The sequence below is a fragment of the Ictalurus furcatus genome, chromosome 9 (assembly GCF_023375685.1).
Source record: "Ictalurus furcatus strain D&B chromosome 9, Billie_1.0, whole genome shotgun sequence".
Taxonomy (NCBI): Eukaryota; Metazoa; Chordata; class Actinopteri; order Siluriformes; family Ictaluridae; genus Ictalurus; species Ictalurus furcatus.
This window is the reverse complement of record NC_071263.1, coordinates 19,130,230-19,155,727: the sequence shown is the minus strand read 5'-3', so window position 1 is coordinate 19,155,727 and position 25,498 is coordinate 19,130,230. Positions and strand designations below refer to the sequence as shown.

Below are 25,498 nucleotides of genomic sequence, written 5' to 3'. Positions count from 1 at the left end.
TTTCTGTTTTGATGTTGATGTGACTTTGCAGAACATTTGGGACTCATTGTCAGATCAACGCCGTACTTTACAAGAAACTCCATTTCCCAGAACACACCACGGCCTAGAAATATGGCCGACACTGACGACACTTCCCAACACCCTCAGACTTTCGCTGTGTCCTAAATGACGTACTACACACTATGCACTTACATTATGCACTCTGTACTCTACCATCTAGTGTATGCATTTTATATGGGCACTATCGTCTCAGATGGAACACTGACGGCTTTTTATTAACCAGAAGTATAAGCTGTTTCCCAGTCGATGGCAAATGGTGGCAAATGCATGTAGTGCGACGCCACTAGTTTTCGCATGACAATGAATTTCACTGTATCCAAGTAACGTAAAGAGTAAAATGAAGAAGTTCATTTATGGAAGTTTTCACACTCCCTTTTCTGTTTTATTCTGAGCACATTTGTGCCACAGTGAGTGCCTGGTAACTCCGCCCCTTTGCGACCATTGAGTACATAGAGTGTCCAAGATTCCATACTTCGTTTTTTCAATTGAATAAGTGCAACATCCTGGGTACTATTTCTGCTACAAAATGGCGTAGAATAGTGCATAAGTATACGAATGTACACCTGATTTCTAATCACACACACCTCAACACAATTAACTCAACACAGTACATAAGGATTCCAGCACATACAGTATTACAAATCCAGTCATCATTGTTTTAACACTTTAGGGCATGTTTCACTTGTATTTTAACCAAGCTTATTTTTTTCAGGTGCTCGCCAGCTCCTGAGCAGAAGCGGGTCTTTTTGTGTCTTTTGGTGTGGGATGTCGCGCCACAGCCATCGTTTTGAACGGGACTTGCGGCCCGTCTGGGAACGCAGAGAACGCAGTGGCATCAGTAGTAGTTGCATCACGGCTAACGGCTGCGGCTCTTCTGCCATCTCTGCCTCCTCCATGACCAACAGCTCCAACAACCGTCCTGGCCTGCTGCCGCTGCCGGTCATGCCCTCTCTATTGCCCACGCCAGCCACTGGGGCAAACACCACCTGCAGCACAGAGCTGTCTGGCAAGCGTTTAGCTTCCACTTGCAGTACCTCCACCACTAAGGTAAAACTCATTCCACCCACACATTAGAGCCCCATAGCCTCACTAACAGTCTCTTCTGCTTCATGTAGGGTGTTAGCGATAGCTTGGGTAGTGTAATATCTGGGATATTTTCAGCAATTCCAAAAGAGGCAGCTGTAAATGCTTGCACTGTAGTTTCAGCCGTGGTTTAGACCATCAAGTCTCATTTCAGCCAGTTTTCTCTTTATTTAGCTCCTTTTTTTCATTTATGTATTATCTCTGCCTTAAAAGTGGTGCAGATTAAAAAAAAAATACCCACATGCTGTCTGTGTTTTTGTCACTTACCAGAGAAAGAGAGAAAAAAAGATTAAAGCAGTAGCTGATCTTAGGGTCAATTTCTATCATCCATCATGAAAGACCTGGAGCCACCACCTTTCCCCACCATATTCCCACAAACGATATTTCCCTCCTCATATCTCCAGCATCCATCTCTGATAATGGTCAGGAAGGGTGATTATTGATCCATGTCAAGAAGAAACCTCTCCACATTCTTTCAAATAGTGAAAGGGAGATGGTGGAGATGCACACAATCGCAGCTCCCAGGCCTCTAGATTAAGGACAGTGTGGGCTTTAATGTGTAATATATTCCTGCATTTTATATATTGTGTGTTTTCCCAGGGGTAATATATATTGCAGAATTTGGTACATTTGATTCCACAGATGAAGCAATAGATTAGAAATGCTGGCAGTTTCACCAAAGATATGAACGACAGTGCTGTCTTTGTTTATTGTCTATGGCCACTTTAGCCGCTTTATTTCTGAGGCTTATGTAACATAATTTGTTGTTTTTTTGTTTTTTTTTGCGCATATATTTGCATTTGAACAGCGATGATACATATTCACTGTATGACATTTATTTGTTTTTCCACTCAACTGTATGTAAAATCTGGCACTCAAATTGCAAAGATGCTATTCAATTATCCCACGGGGGGTAAAATTGCATTGCATGGCCACAGATGACCTTAACACTCAGTCATAATTAGGTTTTCAGATAGAAGTAGTTGTGTAATTTGATTATGTAAGAGCAAAGAATTATGCTTTTTCTGAGGAAGTGCCTGCAGTGTTGGGATGCTGTTATTTTGTTAGCATTGCTATCTTATAAGATTAAGATTAAAATGTTTCAGTTTGTCTCCAGTTAGCCTGCCATAGCCTTACTCATAGCTCTGTTTATCACTGTTATGAGTGTGATAAATTATTATCCACTTGCCCAAGGCTGTTTTTTTTTTTTTTTTTTTTTTTTTTAAATTGGAATAATGTTAAAATGTTTAAAAGCAAATGTGCGTGAAAGCCCATTAAGGTAACTATTTACCTACCAGAAAGGACGTATACATAGTATGGACATTGGGGGCAGTCCCCCAACATCCAAAGTTTGATAGTGAAAATTCGCATATTTAGAACATAGTTTTAGGATTACAGTTACGGTTTGAATTCACGTGATTTCTGAGTGATAGAAGCTCCCACAGCATGGGGAAATTGTAGGGTGCTGTGGACATCCTGTGGGCAGATGTATTCTCTGCTCCATAACCTACCATGAAACCTACCACACCAAGTAGAGGCGAGCTAAGATGTGTGCAGGCAAACCACACACGCTAACATTTATACACGCAATCACGACTTTTAAACAAACTCAGAAAGGATGGCTACCTGTGAAACTAAATTCAACACTATGTATGTTGTAAATACAATTTCCCCATGGATGCTTCCAAGCAATGCTGTGCTGCCTGTATTGTGACCAGGTACCATTATTTTCCCAGAAGAGCAATGACTGACTTAGATGATCATTTTAATTTGATAAACTGAATATTCTGTTTGTGTAACTGGTGTCATTTATTATATTAATGTCATCATGCTGTTTAGCTTGCTATGTAATAAGTGTACAAAGTGTACAACAATATATAGTGGTAACCTGAGACGTTAACTATGTAAAGGGTACTGGAGTTTTCTTTTCTTAATTCTAAAGACAAACTGCCATAACTAGTTCTGAATGGATAACTACAATATGGCCACAACTGAGACGTTAATTCCATATCTCTCGTTGCCAAGCTAGCACATTTCAGCGTTATGCTGAGCCTTATATTTGTAAAATCACTTGGTTGTCCTTAGCCCAGATGTAGTGTAAAGGAACGGAATGCTGTGCACCTTTCCTCACTTTCACTCGCATTTATAACAGTCTGTCACAATGTGAGGGTTCACAACGAACTCGGCGGGAGGATATGCAAGTGAATGTAACGTTAATGGTGAAAAACTGGAACTGACGTTAGCCTAGCCTACTTCGTGGGTGTGCAAATATCAAAAGTTAATTGACGTTCTTAAGAACAAACCAAGCCATGGTATGATGCCTTCTATACTAAGCTAAGGTTACCTACTATTTAGGTATCTAGTTATTTACTGTCTGAAAAAGCTCGTATGTTCTGCTGCACTTTTCTACACTTGGCTGCTGTCTCCATTTCTTACAGACTGAGCTGCTAAAATATATCAACCAACTTGCGTTGAGTATGGGCGCAACCAAGTGTACAACTGGAGGGGAGCACACACCTATTTTCCTTAACAAATGGAAATATATTAAAAATGAATAGACATAAATAAATAGAATAGGTGAAGAAAAGACAGATCTGTTGGCAGGGTTCATTAAAGGGGGACATATAGAAAATATTATTGTACTGTATACTGGGGGGACAGATTGGTATTTCCTCAACACTGGGGGGGACACGAACCCCCCAAAGAATGTAGGAGTAAAAGTAACGAGTTACTTCATCACAGTCCATACAGGATTTTTGTTTTTTGTGCTTTTTTCCCCCCGGAAAACTGCCTGAATTGCTGAAATTGCAATTTCAAAATTGTTTTGCGATGTCTTTCGCAGTGATGTTTGTTGCTAAACGACACCTTTTAGCTGTACTCATGTTCGATGCACGTGAGTCGAAGAGGGCTTTGGCTGCATGCACGTTGTGATGATGTCACATGACGCGTCCTGGCCCAATTCTGCGGTAACTTTGTAAAATTGCAAGCTCGTCCGAATATTGCGGTGTTTGCTTGATTTTGCTTTCATTTCTGTGATTGCGAAATCACAAAATCCTGGACGGACTTCTTCATCCGTCCAGCCAGCCATCCATTTTCTGTACCGCTTATCCTACACAAGGAGCCTGGAGTCTATCCCCGGGGCATGAGGCGGGGGACATCCTGAATGGTGTGCCAAACCATTGCAGGGCAATCGCACATACACTCATACACCCATACTACGGACAATTTAGAGATGCCACTCAGCCTACAACGCATGGGGACTGGGGGATCCCGGAGTACCCCTGAAGCAAGGGGTGAACATGCAAACTCTGCACACATAGGACAGAGGCAGGAATCGAACCCTCAACCCTGTAGGTGCGAGGCCACCATGCTAATCACCATGCCCAATCAGGGATGCATTTCCAAAAAAATAAAACAAAGTGATAGAACACATTAGCAAACAAACTTAGTTCAACAAGTGAACATCACAAACCACCAAATTATAACATTAATTCATGCTCAGTGTTCTGTGTTAACAGTTTTAACATTAAACATTAATATTTTTTTGCCTGTCAGTTATACACATTGCTGTTACTGTTACTGTTAGCTACACACCAAAAAAATGAACACCTTTTTGAGATCTTGAATGCTGTTTTGCTATGAGGTGAAATCAGTGGTACTACTCCTGAGGTAGCGACTATGGTACTGTTCGTTTCCAGTAGACATATGACTATGTGAGATGCTTTTGATAGGTTTGTTTTTATATAAAAAAAAAATGTCATGGGAGGAACATAGACAGATATAACAGAGTAAAATACATTTTTGACCTCACAAATGAACTCGAGTAAGAGTACAAACTATCCTCTTTTAAAATGACTCTTAAAAGAACAATTCATTACAAAAGTAAATGTAGCATGTTACAGCCCACCTCTGCTAGTTACCCTAATTAAAGTGAGTGTAAATGATCATTCCATTCCATTCATTATCGTTTATGTTAACGTGTTACTTAGACACAGGTTCTTTCAGTATTGGGCAGCTTTGCCACTTGCTACCGAGTCTCGACAGCATCTGTAGTCAATTCACGTTCACAACAGATTTAGTAAATAGATCCTGCAAGAGTGTATGTGTGAGAGAGTATTAGCATAGTCTTTCTCCCACTTTCGTGCTCTCTCTCTCACTCTCTCACTCACACACACACACACACACACAGAGCTCCCATTTGATTTTCTCCCATGATCATCACTATCTTTTTTTGGACCACTCTCAAGATGCCTGAAGGTTTATCAAGTATCCTCAGTCTCTATCTACAGGCTGCCCTCTTTCTCCTCCTTCAGCTGCTCAGCTTCGCAGAACATTTCATTTTGTCAGCAAAGTTCAGCCCCATTTAGATTTGTTAAAATGGCATTATGCAAAACAGTTAGAATATGCAAAAAAAAAAAAAAAACAGAAAAACAGAGCCACATGAACTTGGAAATCATTTCCTACATGAAGAGAAGTGAAGAATTAAGGATCCTATGGGAAAATCATTCAAATATGTCATACAAATGTTGCACATCGCTAGTCCTTATTACACTGGCTCATTGACAATGCTGTAATAAACAAAAAAGCCAACATTTTAACACTCAGTAATCTCCAGGATTATCTTTCACTCATCTTCGGTAAGCACTTTATCCTAATCAGGGTTGCTGTGGATCTGGAGTCCTGGGAATGCTGGGTGTAAAGCAGGAATCCATCCTGGATGGGACACAAGTGAATTGCAAGGCACCATGAACACAGAAATTCCTACCTTGAGGCAATTTAGTGTAGCAAGTCCACCTCTCAACATGTACCAGAGAACCTGGACACAAGGAGAAAATGTGAAACTCCACACAGAGAGTAACTCAAGCTCAGGATTGAGCCCACTGCACCACCATGCTGCCCCCAACCAGATTATACATGATTAAAATGAGAGTAAAAAATTAAAGTAAGCTACTGAGAACCTGCCTGTCAGTCTGCCAGTTAAAAGTGTAATGTTGAGATTTCGATCTCACAAGGTCAGTTTACTGGTGGAAAGCTGTTCACTAAGTGATGAGAGAAACAGAACCCAATACATTTGATGTGACATGAACACGAAATCCATTCAAGAACAAAGCTACTACCTCAGTCCTCCCTGCTAGGAGTGGGCATAGAGAAACTAGGGGCCAGGAACGATTCCTATGAACCTTGAGCAACCACATTCTAAGGATGCTCGAACATGAAGGAGCAAAGCAGCCATAGCTCCCCTAAGAGTCTGTGCTCATCCAGCTCTCCCAGGCTCTTCCTTCAGGAGCCAACAGAGCTGCCATGAAGAAAAGAACCCACTTTGTAACAGACCTCTTCACACATAGGCATCAATGTTCCCTCTTGATTTGTCAATGTAGGCACATGCCCATGGCAGGGCTAAAGAGGAGGCTTCAATGCTGACAGCAAAGATAGGAATAGCAAATCAGAGCACTCTGCATTGGGGCTTTCTCAAAGGCAGACTGTGATCCTGGCCACAGTTGAGAAGATTAAAAGAATGGAAGACTGCCATCTCAAATTGAGATGGCTTATTTGACTCAAGGAAGGAGATCCTACACACACATGTAGGGATGAGATTTAACTGCAGGCTGCAACCTGTACTGGCTCACTTTTACTGTGCAAACTGATTGCATCATATCATGATATACATGTCATTGTGACAGCATTAAAGCGTAGTACATTTCAATGAAGTACATGTGTTCAGAAAAAACAATGGCTGTATGAGTGTATGGATAATGAGCACAGTATACTGGGGAGAAGATAACTAACGATCTCATGAGTGTGGCTATACCGCCAAGATGCAGACGTTTAACCCTCCTGTTATGTTGGGAAAAAAGTTACATCCATTATGTTATGGGTCAAAATGACTTCCACAGTTTAAATACACACAAAACAAACAGTTTAAAACAGTAAACCTTTATTACGGCTTGTCCGAGACAAGCAATAGAAGAAATATTTGCATATAAATTCATCACCCTAAAAAATTTCAAAGAGAAAAAGAGAGATTAACCAGTATTTTAGACTTCTCAAATGTGGAAATGGTTGACCCATACCATAATAGGATGGTTAAGTGACGTGCAAAACAGTGGTAAACAAAACCAGATATGTCTCTTAAAGGAGTCTTAAATGTTTTTCCTACAGTTCTGATATAAATAATTGTCTGAATGAATTCAGGATCAATAGTCAGTAATGAAAAAAATAATGATGAATCTATGCACTGAACAGACAGAACATTAAAACCACTGCCAGGTGATCTGAATAACATTGATTATCTTGTTACAATGGCACCTCGCAAGGGGTGAGATATATTAGGCACTAAGTGAACAGTCAGTTCTGGAAGTTGATGTGTTGGAAGTACGATAAATGGCCAAGCATAAGGATCTGAGAGACTTTGACAAGGGCCAAATTGTGATGGCTAGATGACTGGGTCTCCAAAACGGCAGGTCTTGTGGGGTGTTCCTGGAATGCGGTGGTCCAAGGGAGGACAACCGGTGAACCGGCGAAAGGGTCATGGGTGCCCAAGACTCATTGATGCGTGTGAGGAGTGAAGGCTAGCCCGTCTGGTCCGATCCCACAGAAAAACTACTGTCGCACAAATTTCTGGCCATGATAGAAAGGTGTCAGAACACATAGTGCATCACAGCTTGCTGCATATGGGGCTGCATAGCTACAGACCAGACAGAGTGCCCATGCTTTGGAGCGTTTTGGCTATCATAGACAAAAATTAACTCTTCCACATTCCCTTTTCCTATTTGAATGGCTAGTGTTCTTTGTCTTTACGGATTATTTTTGGATTGCATTAATATGAAGCGATTGAGATAAGCTAAAGTTTCACTAAATTTGTGTGCGCAATTGAAATAAATAAACGGTATAAACTTGGCCAAATTCAGATATAAATTTGCTGTAACTCACACCAGTTATACATTTTGAAGCCTGTCGATCGAGGTTCACATTAGTGAGTGTCCTTATATGTAAACTGACACAAATGCAGGAGCTCTCTTAGAATATGTATGTTTTTGCTGAACTAACTGGATTTTCATGAGTTTCACACTTTTATTTCTTGTGTCATAAAAACTTGAGAAACTACTTACTTTTCCTATTACAAATATTATGTTCCAAATCATGTATTTTATATATATATATATATATATATTTTTTTTTTAAAAGAGTATTTTAAATGATAAAGAAAAAGAAAAATTAAGTACTTTCAGCACAAAAAAGCTTTTTGAATAAAGTTTCAAAAGTATATAATTATTGAAAATTTCAGCCCTGAAATGGAAGCAGGAACACATAGTCAATGATTTTATTTTTGTTTTGTTTTTTTGAACCCTGTTGAAAACCCATGGGCTGAATTTGAAATAGCATCAAACCTAAGAATATATAAAGAAGTTTGAAATGGCTAGCATATGAAAGTGGTCTATCATCCCTCTGCAATTGTCTCCAGTGTTGTTAATCATTACAGGAATAGACTCAGTACTGTAATTCTTACCGAGGGGCTTCACCACATATTACTTACTTGTGAGGGTGATCAATTTTGAATCTAGTGGTGCAGAAAGAATTGCAGTGCCTAAAACATTGATGTTTAAATAAATGGAGTGTTAAAACAAGTACACAACGTTCCCTTCTGTTGAAGCTTAAATATCACTCATTCAGTGTGTTGTCTAGTTTATAGTTTGTGTTATGCATTTTTCCTCAGTTTGATGGTGTCATTTTTCTGCCTCTTGAGATAACTATTGGATGATGTAGCATGGCTGATTAGGATTTACTTAATCTTTATTATGGCTAATTGACTGCAATCTAATCTAAACCCATTCACGAAAATGTGAATCCGTTCAACATTAGATTAATATCATTCTGCATCTGTGTGTGTATGCTTGTGTGTGTAGCCTAAAAATGTTTCTTGTCAAGCATTTGCAAAGTATGAAATGGGATCTCTAATGAGACCTGACACAGATGTAAACACACACACACACACACACACACATACTCTTTTAGTATGCAGGATGAAGAACAAAAAAAATAGGACTAGCAGTAGAATTTGGTAAGATCCCTCTCCTGAAATGAAATATTTACTATTTGCTTTTCTGAGCAGACTGCACTGAGAACAAGCAACTCAGCCACTAACCAACCACTAGTGAATTTCATTTTGATTTGTTTACACCTGGGGCAGATTTGAAAAGAGACCTCATATTCTTACATAAATGTTACATGAGAGTGTGTACATACACATTTTGATGGCAGATAGAAGTGTGTTTATAGTAGGGTAATTGTGCATGGAATTATTTTATTATGAAACAAGCACAAGATGAATTTTTCAGCAGTATTAATATGTCACTGTTGTTTCTCCTTAATAATAAATGGCAAGCATATGAGCTTATGAGAAAGCAGACGAACTGTAACCATAAAATTGAGAGAGCAGTAAAGTGGAATGTAGTCATTGCTTTACTGAGGGACAGTTTTGAAACACAGCCAACCATAGCTACTGGCTATGGTGCAAAGCCTTTATAAGATTCTAGCAAACCTTTCAATTCTACTTTTGCTTGCCACATTCACATGCACTGTTATGAATGTATACATTACTACTATAGTGTAGTTAATATGCTTTATATGTATCACTAACATTATGATCATCCAGTACTTTACATCATACTTCTGTTTATTTATTACACCAGTTTGTTCCACAGGTTTGTCAATCAACCATTTTATATAACAAAAATATGATAATAAAATAAAAATCAGGCTTAATGTACTTTATTAGTCAGAAAATATTTCACACTCGATGAAGCCAGTTCTACAGTCAACTGCACAAGGCTACGCTGGGAAAAGTCTTTTTGTGTTATTTTCTTTTGCTTTAAAGGAGCATTAACAATTTTATATCACGTCGCATAAAGTGTAGAGGTGTGCGCGATCCCAAAGGAATTCCTCACGCAGTTATTTTTGGTGTTCTTTAAAGTGAAATAAACTTGAAATAAAATACTTACACTGTGGCTGTGAATTCCATTGTGACCAGTGGTGTGTGAAAGAGCGCTTTCTAGGGGTGTAATGATACATTGTGACACAATGCACCGCAATGCAAAAATTTCACGATGTGCATTATAGGAATGCGCAATTCACATTATAGAAATGAGCATTCTATTAATTATACATGTCTATATACATGTATATAAATATACATGAATTGCACTGTTTGAACACCAGAGGTCCTGATCTGTGTACGACCCTTAAAACATATAGAGAGCACACAGGGCCCCCGATAGCTCCAGATTGCAACGACCAACACGCATTATAAGTTATATGATTATACAACCACATTATTACACTTAAAAAGAGGTCCTCGGTAGCTTTTAAATGACACCAGTCTCAAACCTCTTTGAACGACACTCTTTAAGCGAAATTCTGGCATTTTGCGGTTAAAATGATGCTCCAGAATTTGTTTACCCCGGGTCAGAGACTTTCTTTATTTAATCAAATTTTGGGGAGAATTTCTAAATTTATTTATTTATTTTTAGTACATTTCATTTACAATATTAAACTTATGTTCAGAGCAATTTTTGATTTATTTAGCTTTATACAGACAAAAATACACGTTGTTTTGCATTGTTTATAATTAAAACAGGAGTCTTTTCAGTACGAATTTTTTAATTTTTCATTAAAATTCCGCAAATCGAATTGAATCATGAATCGTGAAGCCAGTATTGTGAATCGAATCGAATCATGACATCCCTAGCACTTTCGAAGCCGCGGGTTGCACATCAATATCCAGGTTCACTCAGCTAGGTTAGTCAGATCAGCTGCGCATGCCTGCTCAAAGAGGTTGATCCAGATTGTTCTGGGAAGCTACTGAGGTTGGAGTAGAACAAGGTGAAAAACCTCTCAGATGTTGCCATAGGCATGGCATCCTCCATTCATCATTAAGCTATAAGGAGATTATGTTCCTTGCTGCTGTACTGTGCGCTCTCAGTTTCAGAATTAATGCTTTTAACTGGACCGGCCAATTGTCCACACATGTTTAATGTACCAATTTATTTAATTTTGTTGTTAACACTATAGCCTAAAAAACATTGAAGCTGGAAATGTAATTTGTAGCCTGTACTGATGTGTTGTTTACTGCACAAATAAAACAACCTAAAAAAGTTTGTTTGTTTTTTTAAATCACATGCAGTTTTTGCTTTAACTAAGGAAAAGGTGACTAGTCCACTCCTTTTTTTAATTACTGGTCAACTACACTATATGGCCAAAATAGTACAGTATGTGGACACCTGACCATCACACCAATATATGTGTTTTCAACATCCCAGTCCAGATTTAGTCCGCCTTTCTGTTATAATAACCTCTACTGTTCTGGGAAGGTTTTCCACTAGATTTTAGAATGTGGCTGTGGGGATTTGCTCATTCAACCACAAGACCATTATTGAGGCACGAACTCTGTTTTCCAATTTATCCCAAAGGTCTTCAGTGGGGATGAAGTTTTTGCAGGCCACTCGAGTTCTTCCACTCCAACCTTGGCAAACCATGTCTTTATTGAGCTTGCGTTGTGCACAGGCACATTGTCATTATGGAACAAGTATAAACCCCTTAGTTCCAGTAAAGAGAAATTGTAATGCTAGAGTATACAAAGACACTTGGTACAATTGTTTGCTTCCAACATTGTGGCAAAAGTTTGGGAAAGAACCACATATGGATGTCCACAAAGATTTGGCCATATAGTGTAATGAAAATTAGTAGTTGCACATCCTCTAGTGGATTATGTAAGTGAAAGTGTGGAATAGGTGGGTCAATGCAACCCATATTTTTTTTAAAATGTCATTTTGAAAATAGACTGAACAAACTGAGCAGGAAACGTTTAGCTGTTTATTATACCAAAAGCCCTCCAGCTAATTTACTGCAGGAAAAGAATAAAGCCCTTTTCATGTTATAGACACACATTAGAACCTTTACTGATGTTAGGAGATGCACTGAATATCGTCTTTGTTTGACAAAAGGCATATTGGGGTCATAAATGAACAAAATGTAACAGGAATTTTTAGCAGAACAGTAAAAATAGTTTATAATCTGTGTTACAGTATATACAAAAAGTATAATTATTGAATCCTTTAATTCCATGCCCTGAATAATATAAAGTTATTATAGATTATAAGTAAAATGTTATATGATTTAAAAGGAAAAAAGAAACTCCTCTGGCGATTTCCCTGTTATCAGATGCTTTAGACATTTTCCTAATTAACTGTACTGGGCTCAAAGCTGTTAAATGTTTCAGGTTTATGTACAATAGATAACCAGGATAATGTACACATTTAATTTGCACAATTTGATTTTCATGGAAAAATACCCAAGAGTAAAGAACATCTAACTATGCTGAGACAAGTTCATCAAGACATGTATCTTTATACATGCGACATAGACCTTTATGGATCAGTGACAGTTTATCTGCCGAAATCAATCAGTTTAGTTCTGTTCAGAAGGAGCTGCACTCTTAATGGTTTTTCAGTTTGTCCTTCTGAGGGAATGGTTCTGTGTAGAACCCTGCAATAAGGAATTTTCCATTTCAGAGAAAGTTTAATAATAATAATATTAATAATAATAATAATAACTTTAGAAAGCTAATAATTCCTAACTGGCCAAAGAACATTCGAGGAATTATTTTTTTCTAATCTTGAAACTGAATCCACACTTGGGAGTTCGCTTCTGATTTCCATTCATAATTTCTTTAGTTTTTGAAATAGCAGCATATTACATTACCAGTGTTAGTTTTGTACATCATATGAAAGAATTAGGACCCAAAACCTTGATTGATTGACCATGAGAAATTAATAATTTATGCTATTTTTAATCAAACCATTTGGTGTGTTTTTATCATTTGTTCAGGCTTTGAATTGTGCTTAGCCACCTGTACTGCAGCCTTTTTTATTTTTTATTTTATATATAATAGAGGTACTTTTACAATTCTCTGACATATGAAGTTGTCCTTTTTACTGAATCTTGTGTAAAGAATTGTGGATATCATGAAAATAATCATTGCACTTGGAGAACCAGAAAATATAATGCCTTTTGTATCATTAAATTAATTTTCCTAACACCTTTACTACATGTTAAGGTTTTTAATTTTATTTGGAATGCACTAAACAAAATATTTGTATTTGTTCTATTTAATTTGTTTATTTTTCTTTATCACAGTATCACAGTGTTGCTGCTGGAGTTCAAACAATGCAATTCGTATTCATTATAATCAGTATATCAGTGGCTCATTATAACCAATAACTGCTTTGCTATCTAAACTGATCTTTAGCTTTTGGCCCATGTCTCTTCTCTGTAAAATATTCTTGATGAATGACATATGGCATTGACTTTACTGTTTTAAATTTGATCGACAAAGCAGTGCATTGTTAGAGAATGTGATAAACACTGCTGCTTTACACAAAATGATGGAAATAGCAGTGTGCTGATGAAGCTAGTTAAGTACTTTTAGTTCTTACACAACAAATATGTAACATATATGGATGTGATTTAATGTAAAATGATTTTGAACATACTTTGTGCAAATGAAACTCTCTTGCATGTTGTTTTGAATAATATTCCCTAAATTAATTGGACTAGCACCAAAGCTGTGATTTGGTAATAACCCAATTACTAGAAATTTTCATGTTTGAAGAAAATGGGTATTTATATGTTTTGTTTTTTCCCCCATGTTTGTTTGATCTCACTGATTACTGTTTGCACTTTCTAGTACTTCACTTATATCTATTAGATCTATTCATATTCAGCCTGAATGATGCATGATGAAAGGGAACGCTTTCCATAATGATGCAATAGCAGATCATGAATTGTCTTTATTGAAATAGTCGTTTGTGACACAGTAAATTTTTTTAATAGACATTAAAGGTAATTAAACTAAAAAGCCTACTTATTGAATATAGTCGTGCTTATGATTGGAAGGTTTCAGTGATTGCATTGCTTCTCTTTACAAGCCTGCCATATTAGTAATGCCAAAGACATATTCAAAACAATTTGAATAAATCTGTGTGTGTTGACTTTTGCGCCGACAGTTAATTGCCCTGCATCACAAAAGAAATATGTTCTGTCAGTTCTGTCAGGTATTATGGAATATACATTTAGTCCCTCTGCAGGTAATGTTCAACTATCAAGTCTCATGAAGTCATTTGTGCTATTTTTCAGTGGCAGTGAAATGAGACAATTCCTCTAAATAACTGTGAAATAGTTTTTCTCATTGTGGGTCTCCACTTTGATTTAGAGGCAGTGTGAGGCGGAGATAATTAGTAAAATGTTTTCTATATAGATCTCCCATCCTTTTGCCAAGTCAAATTGCTGGCAGCCAACCTTGTTTTTTTTTTTTTTACATTATTGATGGCACTAAACTAGAGCAGCAGCATAATTAAACGAGCAGAGGAGAATGGAATATTAAGAAAGCACAATGATCTACCGGTGTCTAACACGCTGTGTGTAATTGGGGATTGTAGATGATAATTAAAGCTCGGGTTTTCTGTTTAGCATGTTTACTTTTCTTATTTGAATCAGGTCTCAGCACATGCTGTAGTAGAAAATCAAACTGCAGGACCTGTTCTGGCTCCCAGTGTCAGATGGGGACAGACGCCCATTAACCAGTCCACTCCCTGGGACACAGACGAACCCCCTAGCAAACAACTGAGGGAAAAGGATAATACAGGTAAAGAATGGCAGTGGATCTTTGTTTCTGTACTGTCAAAATGATCTGCAAATAATTTCTGCAATGTTACCTTTAACATTTTGGTCTTTAGTTACTTTTTTGAATGGATCGTTTTTATCCAGACAGAGTATATGAGTCACACATTAACTTCCTCTCTTCAGGTCAGCTATGGCCCCCAGCAGTGCCCACAGTGAGCCAGGCGAGTCTTCTTTCCCACACTTACGGCGTTCCCCAACCACCGGCTTATAGCCAGGGAGTGACTGTCCAGGCACCCATCATAGGTGCTACTCCTCCCCTTCAAACTGCTGTGCCCCCGCCTCACCCGCTTCTGCCCTCACACTATCAGCTGACCCAACCACCCTCGCAGCCACTGGCTAGCATGGTGCTCAATGTGCACAGCCAGACCCTGGGGCTCACTGGTCTGCCCCCCATCGCCATGTCCCCTATGCCTGGAGTATGTCAGGTCACTCAGACCGGCCAAACAGTGCTGGGCAATGGCCATCTCAACCATCCCATGGTGCAGCCGTCTACGACGTTAACCAGCAGCATCCCGATGATAAATGGACAAGCATCTATACACCCTCCTCCTACCAATGGCTGCACCACTCAAGAGACTGCCAACGGCCTGCAGATGCTCCGCACGGTCGGCATGGGGAAGTATGAGTTCACAGACCCTTGGCATCCCAAAGGTAACATTGTCCTCGACTTCAAATTTTAAATTTAAATTTAAGCTACTGTGTTTTTTTTTTGTTGTATTTTTTTAGAGTGCGTGGGCAGATATTGGTGAAGCAATAACCCTGGGAAAACGTGCTTTCTCAGTCCAAACAGCTGATGATCTTGAACACATTTATTACTTTCTTGACTATCGCCCTCAATAAATGCTCTCATTCATCTCTTTCTCCAAGCGGATAAATGCACTCTGCTTTGTTTTCCTTTTCCACTTGTTTTCTTTTTTTTTTTTTGTCCTGCAAATGCTATTATGATAACTTTATGAAGTCTTAGGGTTAGCTTCTGCAATATTCTGCAGTATGCTCAGCAAACAAGTGCCTTGATGATTAATGTGAGTGACATAGTATTAAAGGTGGAGGCCAGTGAGTAATATTTATCATTTCACCTTTAGTTGCTTCTTTATGGTGCTCACCATAAAAACCACAAATTATAACAATCAACAATGAGTATATGCTCATGGATATAATCCAGTTTATACCATAATCCTTGGTATATACTGTTTGTGCAGCAGTCTGTGATGGTGCATAAACTGTTGTGCTTGATTTATCTTTCTGTTTTCCATCTTAGGGGCATTAAATAATACATTTCCTGCCTAGCTTACATGAAACAAATGGAAAGCAGTTGGTCATGTAATCAGTATGGGAAATTGTGTGCGCTTTTGTCCGATGGTGGAATCTAGATATTCTGCTGAGCTAAAGGCAAAAAATCTTTTCCACTGCCTCTCCCTTAAATTGCATGTCATGTTGCATCACTAGTAATATTAATCTTCTATAAAGGGAGCGATGTGAAGACAGGGAGCAGCTTTGCTCTCTACTTATCAGCTTGTCACTAAAAATGGAAGGTCCGTTCAATAGATTATCATCACTGTCTTTAAGATCCCTAAAGTTAATTCATGAGCTCCCCAAGGTTCCCATGTCAGAGTAAAGGAAAAAAATATTAAATAAATAAATAAATAAATAAAATCACTTTAAAGCCACGCAGGCCCATACAACCGTACATGAACCAAAAAAGAAAATTACAGAACTGTCTTCATCAATGGCGATACAATTCAAATGCTAACCTCATGAGTCGAAACACAAAATGGGAAACCAATTTGCCCTTTTTGACAATCTCAATTCTGCTCTCGGTGATTAAAGCAAAGTGAGTGTATAGCTCATTAATTTCGACGATTGGACAAATTAATTGCAGCTCTCATTAATGACATGCAATCCCTTGTTCATAATAATGTGTGTTAGTGGGAGTGGGTCGTACCTCTTACGTTTTCAGTGCGAAATGAAATATCAAAGGCATATTATAGAATCCAAAGCAGCAGCTCACTCCAAACATGCCCTAGCCATAAGGATTCAGCTCTCTGCTCCTCTCTCCTCAAAGAACAAGACACATCAGTCAGCCAGTGACCTGCTCTCCACTTCTGGAGCACTGATTAAAAGCCCTGCCAGTCAGAGAGCTCAGAGATTTCAGGAGATTACCAGCTTATAAAATACATTCATCAACATTGCTTTTATAGCATTTTTAATAAAGGGCTATTTTGTGTGTGTGTGTGTGTGTGTGTGTGTGTGTGTGTGTGTGAAAGAGTTGGTGGTGGGGAGGAGGGAGCAATAAACAAGCCTGCAATAAATGTCCTACTTAGGTATTCTCAAAATGTTTTCAGAGTTAATGGATCTGCATCTGGACAGAATATAATCAGACTGATAATCAGATCTACCTGGTGAATAAAATATTTGATATATATATATATGAAATATAATGTAAAATGAACTATTCAGTCAGTTCTATATGTTCAAGTTATAGTACACCATGTTTATGGACAGAGTGAATGTAAAATTATTATTATTTTAAAAACTCAAATGACACGAACACACCACGTTAAAGACTTTTGCTGTCATTGCACAGAAATACAGTGTATAGTCAAGTTTAATCCAAATATATTATCAGACAAACCTATTATATATGTATAGCAGCCTGGGAAAATCCATTGTGCCACAGTTTAACCAAATATTAATCAGATTTTTACAAAATTCAGGCTTTTCTGTCTATAACATACTGAGGCACTTCAATTTTAAGTAATTAGAAATATGTTTAATCAAAGGGATATGCAGATGTTTTTATTTAGGCTACTTTTTAACCTTCCCATGGTCTGTCCTGTCCTGTATGTATTATGTAAGGAGCCAGTTTAACAAATGCAGTGGTGAAAACAGTCAGTCTCTATAAAGCTGTCTAATACTTTGCTAGCTAAGTGTGATTTTGTCACAAAGTGAATGTCAGGCTTTGATCAAATTGCTGGTTAGCTATGTGAGGTACCGAAACAGACATAAGCCAAATCAGTTTATATTGCAGTTGGATCCCAGCTGTCAAAATGTCGATGATGCTCCTGTGCCACAGTCAGAATTAAATCTTTAAATGCAATTTTTTTTCAATTTTCACTGACCAGATATTATTTTAGTACATGGTAGTGTGTGTGGTGGTGGTACAAGTGTATCAGGTGCAGCAGCATCTATTTAAAACTCCTAAATACTCAAGCACCACAGACAACACACCCACTCTTTTAAAGTAAATGTTCTTTATGGCCAGGGGCATTAGCTGGACTGTTAATCATCCGGGACTGAACCCAGATTCTTCTTCATGCATTTTTTTCCTTTTTCTTCTTCATACATTTTTTCTTCATGCAAGTTTTATTTTATGGAAGCTAAGGTAACTTTGCTGTCAATGTATGACATGATCAGAAAAAGTTGGATTCATTATAAAACTTGCCTCGGGTGTTGTCACTGTTTGTAGGACTACCAGACGGATAAAATATTAAACTTTTCTAACTAGGCTAGTTTGTTGTTGCTAGCCAAGGGGAAGCACAGCTTAGCTATGGGTTTAGCTGCTACAGTGCCATGCAAAGTAAATTATCTTTCCTTATTCTCTGCTCATATCATGTTCACGTTAGCGTTTGGCAGAATTGAGACCTGTCAGCCAATAAGACTCGAGTATTTCCATGTATTTTCCTGTAAACCCTGTCTGATTGGTCTCTCCTCTGTTCACTGAAGAATTAAAATTACTACACCGCCATCTTCCGTCTTCTTTTACTGACCTTCAGTTACATAGTGACAAACCGCTCCAAGTGGAGAATTATTCGTGGCTAAAGAAAAAATCTTCAGGGCTACAGCCCTAATGTCCAAGCCAGGTTACGCCCCTAGTTACGGCCTCTTGATATTGACAAGTATGGCAAATTTATATACAACAATGAAAATGTAATAATCCTTTTACATATGCAATTTGTAATGAGATTAGTATTTGGTTTCACTTTAGATTATGCAGTTCTTTTATATGAGGTGAAACATTCAATAGATTAAAAATGTGTTAACATCGTTTGAGACATGGTAGGATTAATTTCCCAACAGAGAGGTCTGAACAGTGAAACAATTGAAATTCTCTTTCATATAACTCTTTAGATTTTCATGGATTGTTTTATGGAGTGTTGGGCCGCAAGGATGTCCATGATTTGAGATTGAATTAACCTTGAGGTGCAGGTCACATTGAAGTGACAGGTGAAGAGCCTGAACTATGGAAAACTTCAAACTTTTAATGATGTATAACAAGGCACTGTGTGAATAATCACTCTATCTGAATTTTTATTTGACCAATTCAAGCCAAGAGAATATTTGTATTCAACAAGAAAATGTTGACGCTATAGTAGATATAAAACGATAAATCATGTCAAGTCATTTTCCACGTTAAATGTGATATAGCAACCAACAAAATTCAAGTGAAAAACAAATAGAAATGTTTTGAGGAGAAAAAAGGGGAAAAAGTTCAGGGGAGTGCATAACTATGCACACCCCTTAAGTAATACTTTGTTATAGTACCATTTGCTTGTAATGCAGCACTCAGTCTATTTGGGTATGAGTCTACCAACTTAACACATATAGATTTTGCAATTTTATTCCACTCTTCCTTTCAAAAATTCTCCAGATCTGTCAAATTCCAAGAGGACCTCCTGTGCACAGTCATTCCACAGGCATTTATTTTTGATAGTGTGAAGACCAGAATTTTTTTTACTTGGATTTGTGCTTTGGGTCATTATTTTGCTGGACAGTAAAATTGTTTATTCATCTTCAGGTGTCTAACAGAGGCCTGCAGGTTTTGTGCCAAAATATATTGGTATTTGGAGCCATTAATGATTCACTCTATCTTGAATAAATTCCCAGTCCCAGCTAAAGAGAAGCAGCCCATTGCTACCACCACCATGCTTTGCTGTAGGTATGGTGTTCTTTGAGTGATAAGCTGTCTTGTTTTTGCGCCAAATATATCTTTTAAATTTAAATGTTAAATTTAAATTTCTGTCTGGTCTAATCAGACCATAACACATTTTGGCACATAATTTCGGGTGATTTGGTTGAGCTTGGATGTTTTTTGTTTTTATGAGAAAAGACTTCTGTCTAGCCACACTACCCCATAGCTCAGACTTCTAAAGAATATGAGAGATTGTTGAGAGAGTGACCAGTACATGCCAGATATTCCTACAGCCCCTTTAATATTGCCTCCCTGATAAGTTTTGGATGGAGGTCCTGTTCTTGGTGATGTTATTGTGGTGCCTCATTTTCTCCACTTATTAATGATGGCCTTCACGGTGTTCTATGGTACATTTAATGCTTTGGAAATTGTTTCGTACCCCTCTCCTAATTGATATCTTTCGACAATGAAATCCTGTACATGCTTTGTAACTGGCTTAGGCAGTCAGATGAAACTAAGATGTCAAGAAAGTCCTATAGAAACAGCGGATCTTTATTTGGGGTTAAGCAAAATCACTTCAGTGATGACAGGATTGAACAGGGTTTTGAATGTGATTGGTTCACTGTAAGCACAGTCGTATGCCCCATTATAAAAGAGTGTGCAAACTTAAGCAACAGGTCATTGCACGTCTTAGCTATTTCTTTCATTTTCTTGCATTTTATTGGTTGCAATAGTTAAAGGTGGAAAAAGATCTGATGTTCTTCTCTTGGTTTAATTTTTTTAAATAGTACAAAACCCTTCCATTTTAACAGGGGTGTGAAGACTTTTTTTAAATATATAATTTAATACAGTTGTTACACAAAACATTGTAAGAGCCATCATATCCATCTTGTCCTGGCCTCAGGCATTGCCCATATCTGTAGACACGGCTTTGTGTTTAATTGGAAGAGAGGAGAGAAAAAGAATGGTCTCATTCAGCGAGCTCTGAGGCTCTTTGTAAACAGAGTTTGCATTCATTTATTCTGACTTTATCCTCGTATGTGTCCTACTAGTGAGAGCGCTTTTGAGTGTGTTTCATCCCCATATCTGTGCTTCTATTGTTCTCAGTTCAGCACGCCTTTGTGTGGAAGGACACATTTCACAACTTCAGCATTCTTTCTAGAGAGCAAAGAGCGCTCCCTGTAGACTATTCTGCATCTGTGTGCGTCCATTATTTGGGTTTTTTTTTTTTTTTTTTAAAAAGTGTTTTTTTTATTAGTAGTCATGCGAAATATATTGTCATGTTTTTAAAGGCCATCATACATTATATTCATACCAGTGTTTGTTTTTCTTCCGCCAGTGTGTCATTTTAGACAAAATCAATGTTCTTTCTTTAGTAAGAATAGCTTGAGCTGGTTAATGGTTGTTCCACCTCCAGAGAGCACTGACCCACTTAAATAGAAAATAATTAGCTGCCATGCTATTCACACACCCCAGTCAAATTAACAAGGAACATTTTAAACAGATGATCACATATGTCCCTACCATTTTTGTCAGGCCATTAATATGTAGCACTGTGAGGTTTTTTTTTTTTAATTAAGGGAATTTTAAATTCTTAAACCCTATTAGCTGTGCACTGTGAATCATCTTCCTAATACTTGGTGCTGATGTAGCAATGAAATGAGATGTCAAGGTTTTACATACAGTTAAGATAATTGTTTAGAAAGGAAGAATGAGTTGAACATTACATAAAAATGTAAAGGTCGAAGAGACAATGTGTGTGTGTGTGTGTGTGTGTGTGTGTGTGTGTGTGTGTGTGTGTGTGTGTGAGAGAGATATATAATATATTATGATTCTACATTATCGAGTCAGTACAAAAAACATGTTAGATTCCCAAACATTAGTTTTCCAGCACAAAATTAAATGTTACAGAAAAATGTTTGTATGTCAGTAAGGAAAACAGCATGTTATGTTAGAGACACTTTTCAAACAAAAAACACAATGAAGGCTGCTGGGTTTTGCTGCAGAAATAAGAAGCAAGTGCGACAGTCAAAGTGTCCAGAAGAACCGTAGCTGGTTCTACAAGATGCTCGATAAAGCTTACAGCTCATTTCCTTATAAAACTGCACAAATTGTACCTCGGACTACTTATATATTTTTTAAAGCAAATGGTCGTCACACCAAATATCGACTTTGTTTCATTTATTACTTTTCACTGCGCTACCCAATCAGCCAAGCAAGTGGCAGTAGGACATTGCTTAAAATTAGAAGATACAGTTCAAGAGCTTCAGTTAATGTTCAAAACAAACACTTTAACCGTGGCATAGTTGTAGGTGCCAGATGGGTTGAATTGCGTATTTCAGAAACTGCTGGGATTTTCATAACAGACATAACAGTCTTTAGAGTTTACACAGATCAGTGCAGATTAGTAAGCGGTATTTCTAGTGAAAGAGGTCGGAGAAAAATGCCTAGACTGGTTCAATCTGACAGGAAGGCTACGGTAACGAAAATGACCTCTCTTTAGAACTGTGAGCAGAAATGCATCTCAGAACAGTCACCGTAGCCTTTATGTCATCTCAAACCAGTCTGGCCTTTCTCCTCCTGGCTTCTGTATTCAGCATGGTGTTTCTGCTTGCCGAATGCCACTGGATATTTTTTTGTTTTATGCATCACGCTGTGCAAACTCTAGAGACTGTTGTAAGTGAAAATCCCTTTAGATCAGCTATTTCTGAAATATTCAAACCAGCCTTCATTAACTGCAAAAAACACAAACATTTACAAATTAATTTAATTTGTATAATTATGTTGCCTTAAAATGAAGAGACCAGCTGTGCTTCATTCAAAGTGAAACTATCCTTGAATTATCCCTGGCAGAACAGAACATTCAGTGCCAAGCCAAGAAATGTGTTGCTGTGTATACATGTTGTAGTGATTATTTTAGTAACCTGACAAAATCCAACACTGTAGTGAAGTCATTAAAAACCTCCTAATAAAAAACAGATCATCAGAACTAGTTCAAGTTACAGTTACATTTATATAGCACTTTTCTAGACACTCAGAGTATGGGGCGTGGAGGGAATCTCCTCAACCACTACTAGTGTGTAGCATCCACCTGGATGATGCGACGGTAGCCGTAGTGTGCCAGAACGCCCACCACACATGAGCTACTGGTGGTGAGGAGAGATTGATGTAGCCAATATAGGAATGGAGATTATTAGGGGACCATGATAGAGAAGGGCCAAAGGGGGAATTTCGGCAGGACACCAGGGTATACCCCTATTCTTTTACGAGAAGTGTCCTGGGATTTTTAATGACCACAGAGAGTCAGGACCTCGGTGTAAAGTCTCATCCGAAAGACGGGTCAAGTCAAGTAGCTTTTATTGTCATTTCAACCATATACAGCTGGTACAGTACACAGTGAAATGAAACAACATTCCTCCAGGATCATAAAACAACACACTGACCACAAGAGACGGCACAGAACTAAGCAAGATCTACACATTGTACACAAAGTGCCCGAGCAAATGTGTGCTAACAACACAAGACAGTACAGTAACTACTAAAACAGGACAGTAGGCACAGTAAGTGACAGTGTAGTGCCGACCAGTACACAGTTCTACTGTGACAGTGTCAGATATAACAGGTAGTGCAAAAAGATAATGCAAAAGAATAACAATATAATTTGAAAAATGCTGTGAATATAAACATAACATACAATAACGTAGTATTCAGCAGATTAGCTTATACCATATGTGGACATAGCATTTATTGCGGTAGCAGCCAGGTAACGTATATAATAGTGACAAAAAATTAAACCTAATATTTTTACAAGTACAGTAGCAGCAAAAGTACAGTTAGTCAGTACAGAATTGTGCAAAAATTGCAAGGGGAGTGGGATGGTGTTCAGTTAGATATGTGTGTGTGTGTGCACGTGCGTGTGCATCAGTCCAGTCTCTGAGTATTGAGGAGTCTGATGGCTTGGGGGAAGAAGCTGTGACACAGTCTGGCCGTGAGGGCCTGAATGCTTTGGTACCATTTTCCAGACGGCAGGAGGGTGAAGAGTTTTTGTGAGGGGTGTGTGGGGTCATCCACAATGCTGGTGGCTTTGCAGATGCAGCGTGTGGTGTAAATGCCTATGCTGGAGGGAAGAGAGACCCCATTGATCTTCTCAGCTGTCCTCACTGTCTGCTGCAAGGTTTTTGAAACAATATGGTGCAATTTCCAAACCAGGCAGTGATGCAGCCGCTCAGGATGCTCTCAATGGTTCTTCTGTAGAACGTGGTGAGGACGAGGGGTGGGAGATGGGCTTTTTTCAGCCTTCACAGAAAGTAGAGACACTGCTGGGTTTTCTTAGTTATGGAGTTGGTGTTGAGGGACCAGGTGAGGTTCTCCACCAGGTTAACACCAAGGAATTTGGTGCTCTTGACGATCTCCACGAAGGAGCCATCGATGTTCAATGGAGAGTGGTCACTCCATACTCTCCTAAAGTCAACAAACATCTCTTTTGTTTTGTCCACATTTAGAGACAGGTTGTTGGTTCTGCACCAGACTGTTAGCCGCTGCACCTCCTCTCTGTATGCTGACTCATCATTCTTGCTGATGAGACCCACCACGGTTGTGTCATTGGCGAACTTGATGATTGTTGATGTGACCATGCATTGCTGCACAGTCGTGAGTTAGCAGAGTGAACAGCAGTGGACTGAGCACACAGCCCTGAGGGGCCCCCATGCTCAGTGTGTGGTGCTGGAGATGCTGTTCCCGATCTGGACTGACTGAGGTCTCCCAGTCAGGAAGTCCAGGATCCAGATGCAGATGGAGGTGTTCAAGCCCAGCAGGTTCAGCTTTCCAATCAGGTGTTGAGGAATGATTGTGTTAAATGCTGAACTGAAATCTATGAACAGCATTCGAACGTAGGTGGGTGTGGGCCAGATGTAGGCTGGTGGCGATGCCATCATTTGTTGAGCAGTTGGGATGATATGCGAATTGCAGGGGGTCCAGTGAGGGGGGGGCAGCAGGATCTTGATGTGCCTCATGATGAGCTCCTTGAAGCACTTCATGATGATGGCTGTGAGTGCAATGGGACAGTAGTTGTTGAGGCAGGACACTGAAGAGTTTTTTTGGCATGGGGACAATGGTGGTGGCCTTGAAGCAAGTTGGAACAATGGCTGCTCAAGGAGATGTTGAAGATGTCGGTGAGTACATCCGACCAGCTGGTCTGCACATCCTCTGAACACACTGCCAGAAATGTTGTCTTGTCTGGTCCAGCAGCTTTCCATGTGTTGAGTCTGTGCAGAGTTTTCCTCACATCAGCCGTGGTTAGACACAGCATCTGGTTGTTGGTAGGAGGGGTGGTCTTCCTTGCCGTAACATCATTTTGCACCTCAAACTGAGCATAGAAATTGTTCAGTGCATCTGAAAGGGAGACATCACTGTCACAGACGGGTGATGTTGTCCTGTAGTTGCTGATGGCCTGAATGCCCTGCCAAATGTGCTGTGTGTCACCACTGTCCATGTAGTGACTGTGGATTTTCTGGGCGTGCACGCGCTTTGCGTCTCTTATGGCCTGGAACAGTCTGGATCTCTCTGTTCGAATGGCCACCTTGTCACCTGCCCTGAAGGTGGAGTCTCAGGTCCTCAGCAGTGTACGCACCTTCTCAGTCATTCACGGCTTCTGGTTGGAGCATGTGGTGATGGTCTTGGAGACAGTAACGTCATCAATGCACTTGCTGA

The 25,498-nt window shown here is 38.9% G+C and overlaps 1 protein-coding gene across 1 annotated transcript in view; it reads left to right on the top strand.

Annotated features, from left to right (window-relative positions):
- The first annotated feature begins 778 nt into the window (after nt 1-778).
- Nucleotides 779-25,498, top strand: part of LOC128612436 (kelch-like protein 29) — a 71,141-nt gene continuing 46,421 nt past the window's right edge. Inside the window, exons 1-3 of the mRNA XM_053632608.1 lie at nt 779-1,107; nt 14,695-14,842; nt 15,004-15,531. Coding sequence (XP_053488583.1) covers nt 826-1,107; nt 14,695-14,842; nt 15,004-15,531 — 958 coding nt within the window. The 5' untranslated portion in view covers nt 779-825. The remainder of the gene's footprint in view (nt 1,108-14,694; nt 14,843-15,003; nt 15,532-25,498) is intronic.